Source organism: Haemorhous mexicanus, chromosome Z, assembly GCF_027477595.1.
Source record: "Haemorhous mexicanus isolate bHaeMex1 chromosome Z, bHaeMex1.pri, whole genome shotgun sequence".
NCBI classification, from domain to species: domain Eukaryota; kingdom Metazoa; phylum Chordata; class Aves; order Passeriformes; family Fringillidae; genus Haemorhous; species Haemorhous mexicanus.
Window position 1 is genome coordinate 13,370,501 of NC_082381.1, and position 17,394 is coordinate 13,387,894.

Consider the following 17,394-nt stretch of genomic DNA (forward strand, 5'->3'; position numbering starts at 1 on the left):
TCTATTATAGTTTTTTAAGACATAGAATTCTAGACCAGTTTAAATGTAACAACACTCCTTACATTACCATGTAATTTAGACTTCATTTGATTATATTGCTACTGTCATTTCTGTTTTGAAATCTATTACATTAAATAACTATAGGAATAGAAATAGCTTCTGACCATAAACCTGTTTATCTGAAGAACAGGCACAGGTGCTTTCAGTAACGTAGTTACTTATAGTTGCTTATCAGTGTGCTTCCACCATAATGTGGGATCCACTATAGAAATGAGGAATTCAGTTAATTATAGGTCTTTCCATTTTTCATCAAAACACCTAATTTATTTTTTCTTATTATAAATATGTAATAAAATACGTATTCTCTTTTTACAGGTTTTCCAGTGGAATAAAGATATATTTGTGCTGCATCATCAACTTCCACTTTACAATGCTCTGAACATTGCCTTGTTTCCCCGAGGAGGCATTATGTACTTACTAGTTTCTTTGTCAAATACCAGCCAGAACGTCCTCTTGTACCAATGGCTTAATAATGAGTTTAGGAATCTTCATCAGTTACCAGCAAAAGAAATAAAACTTATGGAGGCCTGGACTTCTGGATCTGATATATATTTAATTGTTGCAAAAGGTATTTAGCAGAAAAGAAACACTGAGTTTGCTAAGCATGTGCTGGCTTGTTTGATAGCAAAGGTATTTGGAATAAAAGGGGTTTAGATACAGATTAAAATATTACTGGCGGATGACAATTTGCTGAAAAGGATCTTACCAAAGTAATCACTGTTTTGTCCCTCAGAAAACGAAAGTATTTTGTATGTTCTCAAATTTTCATGAAACTAATGGAATATGTTTCCAATAACAATAGGAAATATTTTCCCAATAACAGTAGGGAATATTCATCTATCTGCTAATTGCACCCTTTCTAAGCTTTCCTGAGCTTCGTTATATGCAAAGAGTATTGTTCAGCAAAGTACATTTTTATTACAAGTGTGACAGTTCAGACATTGTTTTATGTCTGTATCCCTGTGACTCTTTAAAAGTTTATATTGCAGTCCATAGGTTTCTTTGCACTTGACTGTTAGGTTTTTTAGTCTTCTTATATGGGAATGTGGGCAGAAAAACCCTTAAATTAAGTAATGGAATAAATCATCTAATGAGAAATCATGCTATGGAGTTATGCAAGTAAAAAGGAAGATACAATCACTGGTCTCACTTTGTAATTAAAGCTGCCAGTCTCTGCCTTTGAATGGCCACTGGTGTGTGATGTAATTAACAGGCAGCAATATAATGTAGGTTTTGTAATTTTTCCTCTTTGTAGAAACTGGAAATTCTGAAATTTTCATCTGGGAGACAGGGCAGTCTACCTTCAGACACTTTCAGTCTCTTCCAGTCTCTGCTGTAAGAAACATCCATGTTTTCATCCCTCCTTCAGGTTTAGGTAAGAATTTGTTTGTAGTACTGGAATTGAAGAAATATATACATTCAATTTTCATATTATTTATCAGATTTTAAGAGATACTTTTAACAATTGAGCTGCCAAGGGCATTTCTAATATTACAAGAAATTTTAAATATATCACTGAATATTTCTTTTTTCTCTTCCTTGCTCATTGTAGTTCACATCCTCCTCTCTGGTAAGCACACAACAGCACTGTATTCCTGGAACTCGGAAGGGAACCAGTTCTCTCTGATGCTGGAAGCCCCTTATGCAGATCATATAACTTTCACTACTACAAGGTCTCTGAACTCCAGCAAGAGTTTGATTGCTCTTTCAGTTGAATCTAGCTCCCAGATTTATGAGCTGACAACTATCTCCAACCAGTCAGATTTTATACCTAGGTGGGTTTTTTGAGTTTTATCTCCCAGCTCTTGAATTCCTTTTTCTGTGGTAGTCTTTTTTTGCAGTGGAGACAATTATAGACTCCTGTGTGTGATGTGTTTATTAGCACTAAAGAGAATTTTTTGCAGGTAGCCTTAGGATAACCTGAAGTCAAACTTCTTACAATTTGCTTTAAAATATGTAATAAAAGGATTTGTAGTCAAACTGGATATTAAAGCTTTTATTTAGAATAAATTAAAATACATTACATTAATAAGAAATATGAGTTACTATATGTTCTATTGTAATTAAGAAAGAAAACAAACCCAACACTAATTCCACACCCTTTAAACCTCATTGACCTACTCAGGAATATAAACAACATTTTCAGCATCAAAAATGCTCTTTAAATTTTCAGTAGTGCTTTCAAAGTTTGTAAATCATATCCTCGGTTAATAATTACTTGATGTGTTTGTTTGTACGCTAGTTCAGGTGAATTGATATTTGAGCCTGGGGACATGGAAGTTGTGATAGCAGTCAATATCCTGGATGACATCATCCCAGAGGAGGAAGAATGTTTTCAAGTGCGTCTGAAAAACCCTAAAGGAGGTGCAGAGATTGGTGTCCACAGTTTTGTTAACATAATTATTCCTCCCAATGACAATGCCTATGGAGTCATCGCATTTGCCCAGGTAAAACTTTTAAAGTAAATCATTAAAATATGTATATATAACTTCTGAATAACAGAACATAAACATGCTAAAATTGCATGTGACAGGATTCTTTTTCTAAAGTCTTGTAACAACTTGAAACAGAAGGGCTTTGACTTCCATTTAGCATTGTTACTTTGTTACATAGATGACAGGTGATAGAAACTCAGTTCCAGTCTGTCCCTGTTGTGGGCTTTTTATAATCCCCTTACATTTAGAATAACCCATTATTTTATCAGTTTCATTTTGCAGCAACCAAAAAAATTAGTTATCAGATGGCATATATGATATCATCATAGTCTTTATTGATTGCTTAATCAAGGGAATTAAGTAAAGATTCTTTTCCTCTAAAATAGTTATGCTACAGGATGAGCCCATCTGCCTGGACAAAATAAAAACTTTGGAGAAAATATCAGACTGAAGGTATTATTTGGAGTTGTTGATTCTTAAATTATCAAATATTGTAGAAGTTATGTAAAAAGATATAGGTACTAAATGCATAATGAAGATATAAAATACAGAAGAATCACCACTGAAATGAAACATTGTATCTGGACTTTTGTGAGGAGGATGAATATTAGTAAAGTAACAACAGTAAAAATATGTGTCTTTTTTGCTTTTTGCTTCACATGATTTGGACATAAAATCTGTTACTCAAAAAAAAAAAAACTAACAAAAACCTTGAATTTTTAGGATGAAGAGGTCTGACACAAGAATTTGAAATTTGGACCTGTTGAGTATTAAGTTATAAAAATTTAAGCAATAGACTTGCATTTAGCTGCTTAAAGTAGAATAATTTATTGAAGCCCATTGTCTCTGCCCACCTTTGATTATCCTGTTCCTTAAAGAAGCTTCTCTTTTTAAGAAAATAATGCTTTGGTTCTGCTGTGGTATGTTTTCCAGAGTTCTTTATTTAAGCAAATTGAAGAAATGGAACAGGACAGCTTGATCACCCTGAATATTGAACGTTTAATAGGAACATATGGACGACTTACAGTGGAGTGGATCACTAATGGGAGCATAAGTGATGTATTTCCAGCTTCAGGAATGGTATTTAATAATATCATTATTACTGGGGAGGCACTTGACTGTATTGTGTTGTCATCTTATTGCAGAAGTTCCATACCTTCTTGATGATTTCTCATGGGCAGCTCCTCGCAGCACTGACTTCTTCTTCACAGCACAACCAACAAATTCCAATTCTCTCCTCAACCCGCTAACCCACTGTTTTGTGGCACTCATCCTCTTATTGGACAGAGCCTATTAAGGGCAGGCCTGTTCCTAATTTTTGGTGACTAGTACAGCTGCAACTCCTCAGGTGTGAGACTACCTTCTGCACTATCTTTATTTTCTTACATTCTCCACATTGTCTCAGAAAATAGAGAAGATATACTGAGTGAGAAGGACAGTACATGTTAGACTGCCCCAATTTTCTGTTAATCCCTGCTTCCTGGTCCTTTCCTGTGATTCAAACGTTTTATGCTTCTGGCTGGCTCATAATGCAGTGGTATCACTCTTACACTTCTAGAACCTGATATTGCAATGCTGTCCAGGCACAGGAGATGTGTATCTGTAGTATCCTATTCCCATTTTCCTTTCTTCCAGCTTTGAGATTCAGTTACTCTGTCAAACTGTTTGCATAGGTGGGAATCTGGGAATGTTTGCTCTTTGTTCTGACTTTTTCAATAAAATGGAGAACTTAAGTGGCCCAGCAGAATATGACAAATCCCAGTTTTCTATGTTTCTGAGACTTTTAGATTCCCAACCATGTCAAAACCCAGTGTGTCCTGTGGCCAAAGCTCTTTATATGCCCTAGGACTGGCCGGAGCCAGTTTCTGTCAATCAAAGACCTCTATCTTCTGGCTGTCCATAGCAGACACAAATCCCAAAAAATAGTGAAGAGAAAAATAAATTAACTGGAAATCAAGGGTACCAAAACAATCATACTGATATTGTTAGAGTACTCCTTGAGCATTCCAGCTACATACTATATGAGTACACTGCATAGCTTTGTATGCAAGAAGAGTCAGAAAGGATGATATTAAGTGGAGATTTCTGTTTATCCTACACATTTTGTGTAGGCTATGTGTTTCTAGACACATCTTCCTTCTTGAGAAAGACCTAATCAAGTGGCAGGCCCCTTGAATTTAAAAATACGAGTATAGATAGACAAAGCATGTATCAATCATTTTATCTGAAGAAAAAGAAGAAAAAAATTGAGTAGCCATTTTTTCACATAGCAATCATTTTAAGAGGTATATGTTCATTATTTTCATATGGATATATGTGGTCTGTTGACCCTAGTTGTCTAAAAACCCCCAACTATTTCTCTCTTACTCCCCATCTCATCAGGATGAGGAGAAAATAAGGAGAAAAATCTTGAGATAAAGGCTGTTTAATAAGAAAAGGAAAAGCCATTGTCTACCTGGATTTCTTCAAGGTTTTTGATACAGCTTGCTGTGGCCTTCTTCTAACTGAACTAATGTTTTATTGCTGTCCCCAGGGAGTGGTGGTAAATAGCTCCTTTTTAAACTGGCAAACTGTCACAAGCGTGGTCCCTCAGGGGTCAATATTGGGCCCAACAGTGTTTAAGATCTTCATAAGTGATGTAGGTGATGAGGTCAGGTGTACTCTGATGAAATTTGACAACATGTGGAAGTGGACTCTTTGGAGAGCCACCTAGCAGGAAGACCTGGGTAGGCTGGAAGATTCATCAGGAACAAATATTGCACTATGAAAAACATGATTCAGGAGTGCAGCTCCCACTGGCATCTATCCTGGCTGGGGATTAGCTCCAGGGAAAGGGACCTGGGGATTCTGCTGGTCAATAAACTCAAGTGAGTGAGTGAACATTGAGGCAATCCACCAGAATGTTTCTGGGTTGCATCAACAAGGCCACTCCCAGCAGAGATAAAGCAGTCATTAGCCCACTCTGCTGAGCACTTTTTGGGCTACAGCTGGAATTTGGTGTTCAGTTTTGATCCCTGTTGTGGAAAATAGATATGGGCAGGCTGGTAGGGGTCCAGAGCTGGTCACAAATGTGGTCAGAGTACAGGGAAGCCTGTCACATGAAGAAAGACTGAGAGAACTGTTCAACGTTCAGAGAAGAAGGTAATGGGGAGACCTTATGTTCAGACCATGTGTCAGTATTTAAAAGGTGGTGACAAAGGAGAATACTTTTTACAAGGTGTCATGTTGAAAAGACGAGGGGTAATGGATGCAAGTTACTCCTGGGAAGATTCTCACTGGACATAAGAGAAAAATTTTTCATCCTGAGAACAATCATCCATTGGAATAACCCTCCCAGGAAAGTGATGGACTCCCCAAAACTGGCACTTTTAAGATTGAGCTGGAGAGAATGCTGGACCATCTTGGTTAGATTGTGGTACTGCCGAGAAAGATTGGGCCAGATAATCCTTGTGATCCCTTCCAGCCTTGTATTCTATGATTCTATAAGATATGTATGTGTGCATGCAGATGCATTTTATAACTGATAGAGTTTACAGAATAAACCTCTAGGTTTACTAACACTGACAAGAAATTTTACTTTTCCTCCCCTTCCTTCTAAAACTTTAGGTTACATTTTCAGAAGGCCAGGCCCTGTCCACAATCACCCTGACAATTCTCGCTGACAGTGTTGCAGAACTTTCAGAGGCAGTGGAAATCATACTCACCCGTGTTACCACTGTGGATGTTCAAGATAGCACAAAAGGAGCTGTCATTGATCCTGAAAGAGCAAGAGCTGTACTTAGCATCTTACCCAGTGACTCTCCACATGGTGTGATTGAGTGGCACATGGAGTCTCTCTTTGTTAAAATCACAGAGCCAGAAGGTAAGTCTGTTTCTTGATTCTTAGGAAAGAATTATTGTTTATTCAAAGTCAGCATTGTTGAAGCTATAACACTGGTTACATAAATGTATACATATATATACATATATGTATATATGTATATATTCTATATATATATATATATATATATCTCAGCAGTTTTTTATTATGGTTTTCTATATATCAGCAATATTTTATTATTTATAACATAAATATCCCTTAAAATATGTAACTACGCTGTATTTCACATTGCATACATCAATATTCTTCAGCCATTCATGTTTGAGAGGTAAGTTGCAAATCACTAACGCATAAAATACTTCTGTTTATATAAAAAGCAGAAGTTTCCCACTTAATGGGATTGCTATATTGTTTAAAATAATTTGCCTAGAAAGACTTTCCTCTTGAAATGGCTCAAAAAGAGAAGTTTTTTGCTCAGAGGCCTAGGGCAAGGATGGAAGCAGAGCAGGAGTCAATTCTACTTCACAAAAAAAGGTGGTTATTTCTGCTTGCAGTTGCATGTTTGATTTGGTTTTCCTTCCAGGCACAAGTTAAAAAAGATCTCCCAGGCCGTTGGTCAGAGGAGAACTGCCATGAGGCTCAGGTTTCTTCCCGCTCTCCTGGCTCAGGGAGCTAGCTGGCATTTTTTGGGGCTCTTCCCACAGCTACCTCATAGGCTATTCAACTTTAACAACTCAGTTAGAATTTTCTAACAATTTATTATTCTGTCCATATTAAAAAATTAGATATACAAGAAGTACTTTTTACTCATCAGAGTGTATTATCACAGGTAAAATATTCTTATATATTTTATTTTCAGGTGAATTGGTGTCGCTCCTTTATTAGCGCCTGGAAGTAATGTAAAGGGATTCTGTTGATTTCTTACACATAATAAACATTTATACTTTGAAGTTAGGATTCAAGGAAAGTTCCTAGCTTCCACTGGTTGCACAGATTTTTTTTTCCCCAATCTTTAGCTATTGTACCTTTAATAAATTATTCACAAGTTCTGTCTGTGAAATAATACTTGGTTACACTAACTGGTTTGAAGTGCAAACCTGTTTACATTTTATCTGTTTCTACTTCTCCAGTCATAAATGCGCCATTTTTAGTCAGATTATGTGTTTCATTATTTATTGGATAAAATTACAAATCTGCTCTTCCAAAAGGATGCTGTGCATGACTGATACAAGTCTGTTTAACTTCTACATTATTTGAGTTAAGGAGATGTGACATTTACAGCCAGAATTACTGCCCTCAATACCACTTTCTGGGCCAATACTGATGGCCCAGGCATGAAAGGCCAGACAAATTATTGAGATAGATATTTTGAAGGATAACTGACTAAAAGTAGAAGTGTTGAAGTAATAATTTGTGGAACAGACATATAAATCTGTAGATACTGAATATCTTATTCTTCTAGATCCAGTTTTCAATGCACAGTATCTTCAGATATAGGCACTGTTTTGTGTGCTCACATCACTTGTGTGTGCTCATCTGCTTAAGCCCTAGAATTCTCCAAGGACTGTTGTGTCACTGAGCAGAATTGAAGCGCGTTCTAACAAGCAGCTCCTGCAGTTAGTTGAGCTGACAATCAAGCAGGCCAAGGGCTAAAATATGGCATCCATAGGGCTCATCCTAGTCTCAGTTCTCTTCAACATCTTCATGAACAACTAGCATGAAAGGAGGTGGGTCAGAGACAGAGATGACACACACACCTAAAGTCCATGTGGCAACAGTTTATTGTTTGAACCCCTCTTTATAAAGGGGCTTTGAAACAGTCTAGATAGCTCATTGGTCTCATCTTTTAGCACTGCCCAGCTCCTAGACAAGTGAGATGTCTGTAGCTTAGGATGGAAGCAATTGATTGAATTCCAGGGTCCAGTTTATGGAAGCAGCTGGTTTTCTTATTTACATCCAAATTAATTGCCCAGTACAAGCCAGCTTGTACTGTTATATACTGTGATAAACTACTTGGATCCAGGACTCTTGGGAATACTAAGTTTGCTGATATTAAATTGGGAGGAGCTCCCTTGAGGGCAGAGAGGCCCTGGAGAGAGACCTCAACAAGTTAGAAAGACCTTGACAGATTGCACTGGGCAATCACCAACTGTATGAAGTTTAACAAGGGAAAGTGCCAGATTCTGCACCTGGAGGGGGCAACCCTGGATGGATGGACAGTCTGGGGAATGCTGGAAAGCAGCACCATGGAAAGGGACCTGGGTGTCCTGGTCAGTGATAAGTTGAATTTGAGCCAGCAGTGCCCTGGCAGCCAGGAGGGCCGAGTGTGTCCTGAGGAGCATCAGGCACAGCATCACCAGCTGGGCAAGGGAGGGGATTGTCCTGCTCTCATTCACATTGGGGCAGCCTCACCTCGAGTGCTGGGGGCAGGTTTTGTCACTTCAGTATAAGAAAGACATTAAACTATTGGTGTGCAGAGGAGGGCCATGAGGATGGTGAAGGCCTTGAGGGGAAGTCATATGAGGAATGTCTGAGCTTATTTGGTCTGTTCAGCCTGGACAGGAGGAGACAGGGGAGATCTCATTGCAGTTACAACTTCCTCATGAGGGGAAGAGGAGGGGCAGACACTGATTGCTACTCTCTCTAGTGTCCTGTGACAGGACTCAGGTAAATTGTGTGAAGCTGAGTTCAGGCAGATTAGGTTGGACAGCAGGAAAAGGTTTTTTTATCCAGAGCGTGCCTGAGCACCGCTCAGGGTGCTCAGGGAAGTGGTCACATCACCAAGTCTGACAAGAAGTGTTTGAACAATTCTCTCAGGCCCATGGAGTCCTGTGCAGGGCCAGGTGTTGGACTCTTATGATCCTGATGGGTCCTTTCCAACTCAGCATATTCTATGATTGTAAAACAATAGTATCTTGAATTTTTTCTATCTCCTTACTATAGGGCAGGAGAATTCAACTACTGTTACTCTACAAATTGTTAGAGAACAAGGATTTTTTGGGGATCTTGCAGTTCATTTGAGCACAGCACCAAACTTTGAACTCCCCCCCTCCAATCGAGCAACAGAAAATGAGGATTATATACTGGAAAAGAAAACAGTAATTATGGCAGAGAATGCAACAACAACTTCTGTTATAGTCACTATTTTGCCTGTGAGTAGCCTAATAATTTCTTGAGCTATTAATATCTTTTAAGGAAATGGAAATGGTACTGATTTGATACTAGTAGTATGACTTAACATTCTAGAAATGGCTGTGCTGGGACTCTTGCAGCCATCTCCTTCAAAAACAACTTGCATACTCATCACTGGGAATAAGCCAAATTCTTTGTTTGATTATAATCCCAAAATTTACTTATAATAATGAAAAAGATTATATATATTCTTTAACTATATTTAGAATGGAGATATTGATTTTCAAGTCATGGCTTGGTTTCTGAGATGTAGCTGACTTTCTCATAGGTAGCAGTAACAGGTAACAGCCAGCACTGCTTTCCACTGTTCTTGCAGATCTGGAATCTGACTTGTCAGCTTTGATTTCAAAATCTCAGCAAAAGTATCCTTTCATCTTTCATATGGTATGAAGCCAGGAATTGGTTATATGGTCCCAAATATTGAGAAGTTTTTAACAGTAAACAACCTACAAGTAGTCAACTGTATTATATTGCAATGTATTATTTAAAAAAGAGGCATTTAAAACTTTTTTTCAGGACAATATTCCAGAATTGGAAGAAGTATTTATGATCAATATCACTGATGTGCAGCTGATTACTTCATCTGAAGGACAGCCGAGTGTGAAGAGGCTTGGATTAGAAATAGCTGAAATAACAATTGAAGAAAATGACGATGCCAGAGGAATATTTAATTTTAATATTACAAAGGTAAATAAGTCTGAATGAAAAACATGTAAAGTGGCTTTTGAGCAAGACAGTCTGACTTTTCAGATGACTTCTGAAAGCGTTCTGATTGGCTTTATAACACTAAATTATTCTGGATAAAATGGCCAGATACCAGACAAACAATTCTTTCTTAAGAAGTTCGTCACAAATAATACACAAAATTTATTATGAGCTGGCATTGCTGGAACCAATGTCATAAAAAGGGATGTCAGGAGGTTATCTAATCCAGATTTTTGCTCATAGCAAGGTCAATGCTAAGGCCAGACCATTTTACAAGTATTTCTTCACTTATTTTTAACTGCCAGTCAACTTGAAAAAAAACCCAAAACAACGAGTTTGTTGAGGCACTGCAGTTTCTTTTTGAATGTACAGGGTATCACTGGAGCTGTTTCTGGTTATGAGGTACCCCCACCACAGAATGTGCTGAAACTCCCAGTTGTTCGACAGGCTGGAAGGTTTGGGTCAGCAACTCTGTACTGGGAAGCCATTCTTTCAACTGCCAGCTTTGAAGACTTCACACCATCATCTGGAAATCTTACATTTGCAGATGGGCAGGTATTCACTTGCTGAAAGTGTACCTAACTTTGGTTTACCAGCTTAAGATTGTTTGTGTGTTTTCCTCTATCAGAATTTTCACTGAAAACATATTATTTATGGCCTTAAGTATATGAATGATGCTCCCAGCTTCAGTTTTTTAACATGGAAAACCAGAATATTCAAAACTATTGACCAAATATGCTTGTGTGTCTTTGATACTTTGGCAAGTGAGGACATAACTTCTAATAATAAACTCTATTACACTGAAAATTTGTAGCGAAATCCTACTTAGCTATTAATTCTCAGAATAAACCTTTATGTTTTCTTGTATGGTTTCTACACAAAGTTTAAATTTCATGCTGCACCTTAGAATACTTCCTGTACACAAGGGATTTTGATTTTAATTGAATATAAGTAGTCTTTGGCAAAGGGAAGGATATACATAGTGTTCAGAATTTTGACTGAATATTGACAATACTGTCAACATTCACTTTCTACTGAGTACCAAAGCAGAGCATTCTGCTGGTTTTAACAAACAAGATTTACATTGATGGACTTAAAAACAACTACTGAAATGATATCTTCTTATTATAAATACACATACATAAGAAGAAAAATGAGCAGGTGAGCATTGTCTATCTATTACTAGATACAATTTGCCTATTTTAATTTCTTTTCAATCAATTCACAGAATATTATAAATGCTTTTTTTTTTTTCTTTTTTAACATTTCTACAGGCTACAGGAGAAATAGAAATTACAATAATAGATGACAGTGAAGTTGAATTCCTGGAGATATTCAAAATTGCCCTGGTGAGGGTAACAGGTGGTGCAAGACTTGGGAATGACACCCTTGTAACTGTTGCTATTCCACCAAATGATTCTCCTGTTGGGGTATTCAGATTTGAAGAAAAGAATGTGAGTTTGATTTAGGCTGCACTCATTTCTGCTAAAGTTGGAGTGGGTTTGTGTCACTAGCATATAGCTGATTTTTGTAAGCCTTCACTGCAGTGGAAGATGTGATTTCATTGAAATTATATTAGTGCTTGTCTTCGTCTAGCTGTGTAGGATGGCAGTAACTGTGAAAGTGCTGCTGCATGAATATAGATTTCTGCGTAACTGAATCAATTTAATTCACTTTAATAACAATTCAGGACATCCTAGGTAGGATTTTTGATGGTCTGTATAATAATCTGCATTACTGAAAGTAAAATTTGGAAAGAAATTAGAAAGCATATCTCGTCTTCTGCTTCTGCTCTCCCTTTTGCTGTTACTGAGCCTGCTGGTGACATTGTCTGTAATTGTTTTGGATCATAGTGCATACAGAAATCACTTCAATGACTAGTCTTTGCTACCCTACCAGAATTCAACGCTCTCCTTACACCTGTTACGTTCCTGTCCATTTTCACTCCTGTTCAGAACTGTCATTGATAATGTTTTCCATTGTTTATCTTAAACATGTATCCATGTAATTCGACATCATCAATGCAGCTTTTGACTTTTTTCCATACAGCCTTTCTCATATTCTCCTTCTCTTTCTCCATCAGGTAACTGTGAAGGAACCTGAGACACCTGATGACCCTGCTGCAGTTGTTTTGCTCAATGTAAGTCGAAGTCAGGGAGGAAGAGGAGCAGTTACAGTGTTATGGATTCTCGAGGAAGCAGCCAGATATGATCTGACCCCTCTAAATGGTACCCTTCATTTCAGTGAGGTATTGCAACAACTTATTCATTATTAGATTTATAAATACTTCCTTCTACTGGTGTGCATTTGTATGATTGTTGTTACTTGTTGAGAGATGTACGGAGTTACTAATTATTATACACTAAAAAAAAAGTCAGTTTGAACTGGTGAGGTTAGAAATATTTAGGCTTCTTTCAAGATGTAATGGGAAGCTGACATGCTCTTTTAATGTAGCATAATGTAATCAGGAAGGTAGTTCTTCAAATCTCCACTATTTTTACTATTAAGAAAGAGAAATTGAAACCTTCCGAATGAAAATAATGATTACAGAAACACTTATTCCACTAAAGTATCAAGCATCTTGAAAAGAAAATTTGTATTGAAAGGGTGAGAAAGAAAAATGAATGCTAAAAATCTGCAGACTTAAAAAACCAAAAGACATCTTCATAACTTTCAAACTAGACAGTGTTATTTAATTTGTATTTCATGGCAGGTTTCAGCTCTGAACTCAGAGTTAAATATTGGATACCGATACTATGTTAATAATTATATTTTACAGTCTACTCAAAATTATTAATGAAGAAAATTCAAGCAAGTTGTTTTACTTTGAGTCAGCTGAAAAACAGATTTTTTTTTCTGGTAAAACCACCACTATTTGGCAAAGTTTTGCTGTCATTTCTGTACTGGTAGGCTTTGACATTTTGTCTTGAACATTTATATATGCTTGAGTATAAGCATAAACTGTGTATGCATCATATACAAAATTTATATATGTGTTTGCCCCTCCCACTGACAAAAATGTAGATTAGGCAGAAATTCGACTAATATATCTAATTTTAATAATGTGTTAATCCTTAGAATATGTGTGTACTATTGAATAGGCAGTTTCTCTATAGAAAATTTCCTCTAAGTTAAAAAACACCTATGTGAGTAAAAATTTCAAAGGAATTTCAGTCTTTATTTGAAAATCGTGAGGGTATTTTTAGGGTGGCCCTCAATGTTTGAGAGACAATTTTTACTGAGTAATCTGTGGAAATTTCAGCCAGATCAGATAACCTGATGTTTTAAAATACTAAAGAATATGTCAAGCAGTCTTAACACTTGATATGTTAAAAAAAATTGTTTTAATACTGTATTTTGTTTAATTTTATTTAATATATATCCATGTCTTTCTGGTCTTTACATGATGCAGACTGAGTCCCAGAAACTGATTGTTTTAAATGCAATACAAGATGGTCTGCTGGAGGGGAATGAAACATTTACCATTCAGCTAGTCTCTACTGGTGATGCAGAGATATCCCCTGTAAATGGTAAACAGTTAATTCAGTATCTTCTAGTTTTAGATATTCAATATAAGAACTACATTAAATCTGTTCATATTATTTTAGCCTGCAGTGCTTAAGTATTTTGTGGGCATCTAGTTAGTTACAATTTTGAATGTCAGTCTTTTTCCCTAAGTTCCTTACCTGAAGTCAGAGAGTTCCACAAGCCCTCTATGAAGCAATGTTTAACAATTCATGTCACAAAATTTACCAAAGGTAAATTGCTTAGTTTTCACTTACCATGAGAATAATTTTTCTCTTCATAGGTGTTGCAACCATCACTATTATGGGAGATGAAGGAGCTTCCGGGGTGGTTGGGATAGCCCATTCATCCAAGCATGTTTTGATTGGAGAACCTTCAGGAAGTTATAATGGAACTGCTCTTATTAGGTGGGTACAACTCTCATTTTTTTAAAGAAAGAGCAACAGCCCAGATTCAAAAGCTATGAGACCCCACATTTGGCAATTTATTGAGTACTACATTTTATCATCATTTCTATAATCAGTACTATTTTAAAAACTAGGTGATTGGTTTTAAGGAAGGGTAGAATATACCATGTGTGTATCCTTTCAGTATTAATGGGGAGGTCCAAATATTCCTCTCTGTCTTCAAGTTATTTACAATGTCAATGCACCAAAGGAAAGAGGATCTTAATCAAAGGAAAGGGGTAAGAAAATGTGACATTTGAAGGTGCTTTGTGCTTTCTAGAATTTGATTCAGGATTTGTGCCTGAATAGTATTTCAGCAAATTGTTATATTCTAGCATAAACACTGTGGGAATGGGGGTTTTGGTGGAAACCAAAATATGCAATTGTTTTATTCAGTCAACTGAAAACAGAATGAAGAGTTTTAAATTCTTAGAAGAATCTTCTAAGAGCATTGGAGAAAAGATTATGACACTTCCAGCAAATATAGAGCAGCAGAACACCTTCTGGTACTGGCCCAAGAAGCCCAAAGACAAAACAATGCTTTGTGCAAGAAGTAGTTTGAGATTGTGTTATGTGCAGAATGCGCAGACAAATCTTTACTGTGACTTATCCAAGCACTATGTTATTAGTAAGGTTTTAGACAAGTAGCAGACAGAACATAGAAAATCTCAAAGTATTCTAGTATTCTACATCTGCCTTACAGATAAAATTTCCCCTGGCATTATCCTGACATCCAATTTCCCTTCTATTTTGCATATCTATCTCTGGAAAAGCAGCATAGAACAAAATCAGTTTCCAGGTCTCATCTTTGGGCTACACATGGAAAGAAACTTGAAAGACCTCTTGGTAAAAATACAGCTGGAGATGCCTTCAAAACATAGAGAAATAAAAGAGAACTTCAGGGACGTTCTGAAAATGCCTGAAAAGGGAATTCTTATGTTCTTAGCAGTGTTTAAGTACATTAAAAAGCTTTTATAGTGCTCATAACATTTCTTCCATGCACAACAGTATGATATACTATCTCCGTATTGGATAGTAAATAATAAAGGTAAAAACAAAATCTGTGTTTTTGTCCTTACCTGCAGCCTGGTACGTGGCCCAGGGATTTTTGGGGAGATCATAATATATTGGAATGTAACACCTCCTCATCACACAGAATTTATTGAGGTATCGGGGACCTTGACCATGCGAGATAGGCAGTCTGCAGCAGTTGTTCTAATACAGGTAATGAGAGATCCGATACCACTAGCTATTTCAAGTACTTTTTTTTATTTTCCTAGGATCTTTGCTGAAAATGATTTATATCTCTCACTCTGGAAATGGTTTAAATCCTTCCAGCTGTTGTTGGTTCTTTCCTGTAGGCTGTAGATGACGATTGTCCTGAGGAGAAGCATTACTACCAGTTTCAACTAACCAGAATCAGTGATGGAGGACTCATAAATGAATCTAGCAGCCAAGCAAATATTACCATGGCTGCCAGTGATTATCCATATGGAGAGTTTACATTCTCCCGCGAACTATTGCAAACAACAGAAGATGCAAAATGGGTATTAAATTAAAATTCTTTCTTATATGAAATTACTGATAGATATCAACATTGTTCCTAGAATTATGTTCAACTTTAGAAAGAAAAGAAATCAGTCTCTAAAGTGACTGTGGCTATCTGCTAAATTACATGTACTCTGTACTTGATAAATCATATTGTTGTTTCCTGACAGAACCATTGAAAATATGACTTTAGAACATATTGTAAAGGCAACTGTAAGAGAAAACAAAGCCATTTTAAAAAGGAAATATTCTCTTTCCCTCAGATTAACATCACTGTTATGCGTTCCAAGGGAACCTATGGCAGAGTGCATCTTTGCTTGCAGATAATGAATGGGACTGCAGAGGAAGGAACGGATTTTACTCTGACAGTAAGGGAAATGGTGTTTGAACCAGAGGAGGAAAGTAAAATTATTTGGATTGAAATTCATGATGATAACTTTCCTGAAGGTCCTGAAAACTTTTCATTGGTGATTACTGAAGTAGAACTCCAAGGAAGGTAAAGTTAAAATATCCAGTTGATTTGTTACAAGCAGAAAAAGAAACTAGAAAAACAAACTGTACTTGGATTCTGATCTACCTGAACAAAATCACTGCTAGACATTTCATCTGTTTTACTGTAAAATTTTGTAAAACAGCTATAATTGTAATCTAATAGAAAATGGATTTATGGTAAACCCATTTATTTTAACATTAGTATAAGGATGTTGCTGATTAAGATTTAATAAAACTTAAAATCCATACATTAGATACAAATTGCCAAGTTGCAAGAAATTTCATTAAAAACATGAAATAAGAAAGAACAAATGAAATATACACATTTCTAGTAATAATTCTTGCAAACATATTAATATGAAGAAATGTGACAAAAAAGTCTTCAGTAGTAACTGTCAGAAAGTAAAGTTATTTGCAATAATTCAAAAATTGTCACACACATTTTTACACTTTCACAAGAAGTTTAAAATACATTTTTATGTTGGGTTTTTTTTGGTTTTTTTTTTTTTTTTTATGATCTTGCAAGTGGATTTGATTTTACTGTAAGAGAGAATGGTCTACAGGTGGATCAACCTCCAATACTAGGAAATATCTCCACAGTATGGGTCACTATTGCAAAAAATGACAATGCTGAAGGTATCATAGAATTTGATCCACAGCATGTCCTTCTACAGGGTAAGTTTACCATAAGTTCTCACTGTATTTTGGAAGGTAAGGCTTTGGCATGACTTTTGAAATTACATAAATTTTTCTCAATTATTTTTATAGTGGAAGAGGATGCTGGATTAATCATGATTCCTGTTTTGCGAAAGCGTGGAACTTATGGCAATGTCACGGCTGATTTTCTTTCTCGAAGTATTTCTGCACTTCATGGTGTTGACTATGTCATTCATAATAATACTGTAATTTTTTATCATGAACAGAACCAGTCTTTTATTTACATCTCTATTATAAATGATGAAGAAAGGTAATTACATTTTCAGATATTTACCAATTTACCAATTTACCAATTTACCAATTTACTTCTTAAGTCTTTTTTAGCATGCACTAAAAAATCTACCCATATGGGTGTATGGAGCTTGAATTGAAAAGCATATTTCTGCAGAGCTAAAAAATCACCTAAAGGAGAAAATCACCTAAAGAGGAGAAAAGATGTTATATTACAGTGTCA

At 36.3% G+C, this 17,394-nt stretch overlaps 1 protein-coding gene across 1 annotated transcript in view; it reads left to right on the plus strand.

The window, feature by feature from the left end:
• Nucleotides 1–17,394, plus strand: part of ADGRV1 (adhesion G protein-coupled receptor V1) — a 358,311-nt gene that overhangs the window by 80,583 nt on the left and 260,334 nt on the right. Inside the window, exons 51-68 of the mRNA XM_059836928.1 lie at nt 376–628; nt 1,316–1,435; nt 1,613–1,835; nt 2,303–2,507; nt 3,429–3,575; nt 6,102–6,357; nt 9,259–9,467; nt 10,024–10,194; nt 10,585–10,767; nt 11,487–11,666; nt 12,296–12,460; nt 13,625–13,742; nt 14,021–14,144; nt 15,269–15,407; nt 15,545–15,730; nt 15,995–16,227; nt 16,750–16,898; nt 16,992–17,190. Coding sequence (XP_059692911.1) covers nt 376–628; nt 1,316–1,435; nt 1,613–1,835; nt 2,303–2,507; nt 3,429–3,575; nt 6,102–6,357; nt 9,259–9,467; nt 10,024–10,194; nt 10,585–10,767; nt 11,487–11,666; nt 12,296–12,460; nt 13,625–13,742; nt 14,021–14,144; nt 15,269–15,407; nt 15,545–15,730; nt 15,995–16,227; nt 16,750–16,898; nt 16,992–17,190 — 3,260 coding nt within the window. The remainder of the gene's footprint in view (nt 1–375; nt 629–1,315; nt 1,436–1,612; nt 1,836–2,302; nt 2,508–3,428; nt 3,576–6,101; nt 6,358–9,258; nt 9,468–10,023; nt 10,195–10,584; nt 10,768–11,486; nt 11,667–12,295; nt 12,461–13,624; nt 13,743–14,020; nt 14,145–15,268; nt 15,408–15,544; nt 15,731–15,994; nt 16,228–16,749; nt 16,899–16,991; nt 17,191–17,394) is intronic.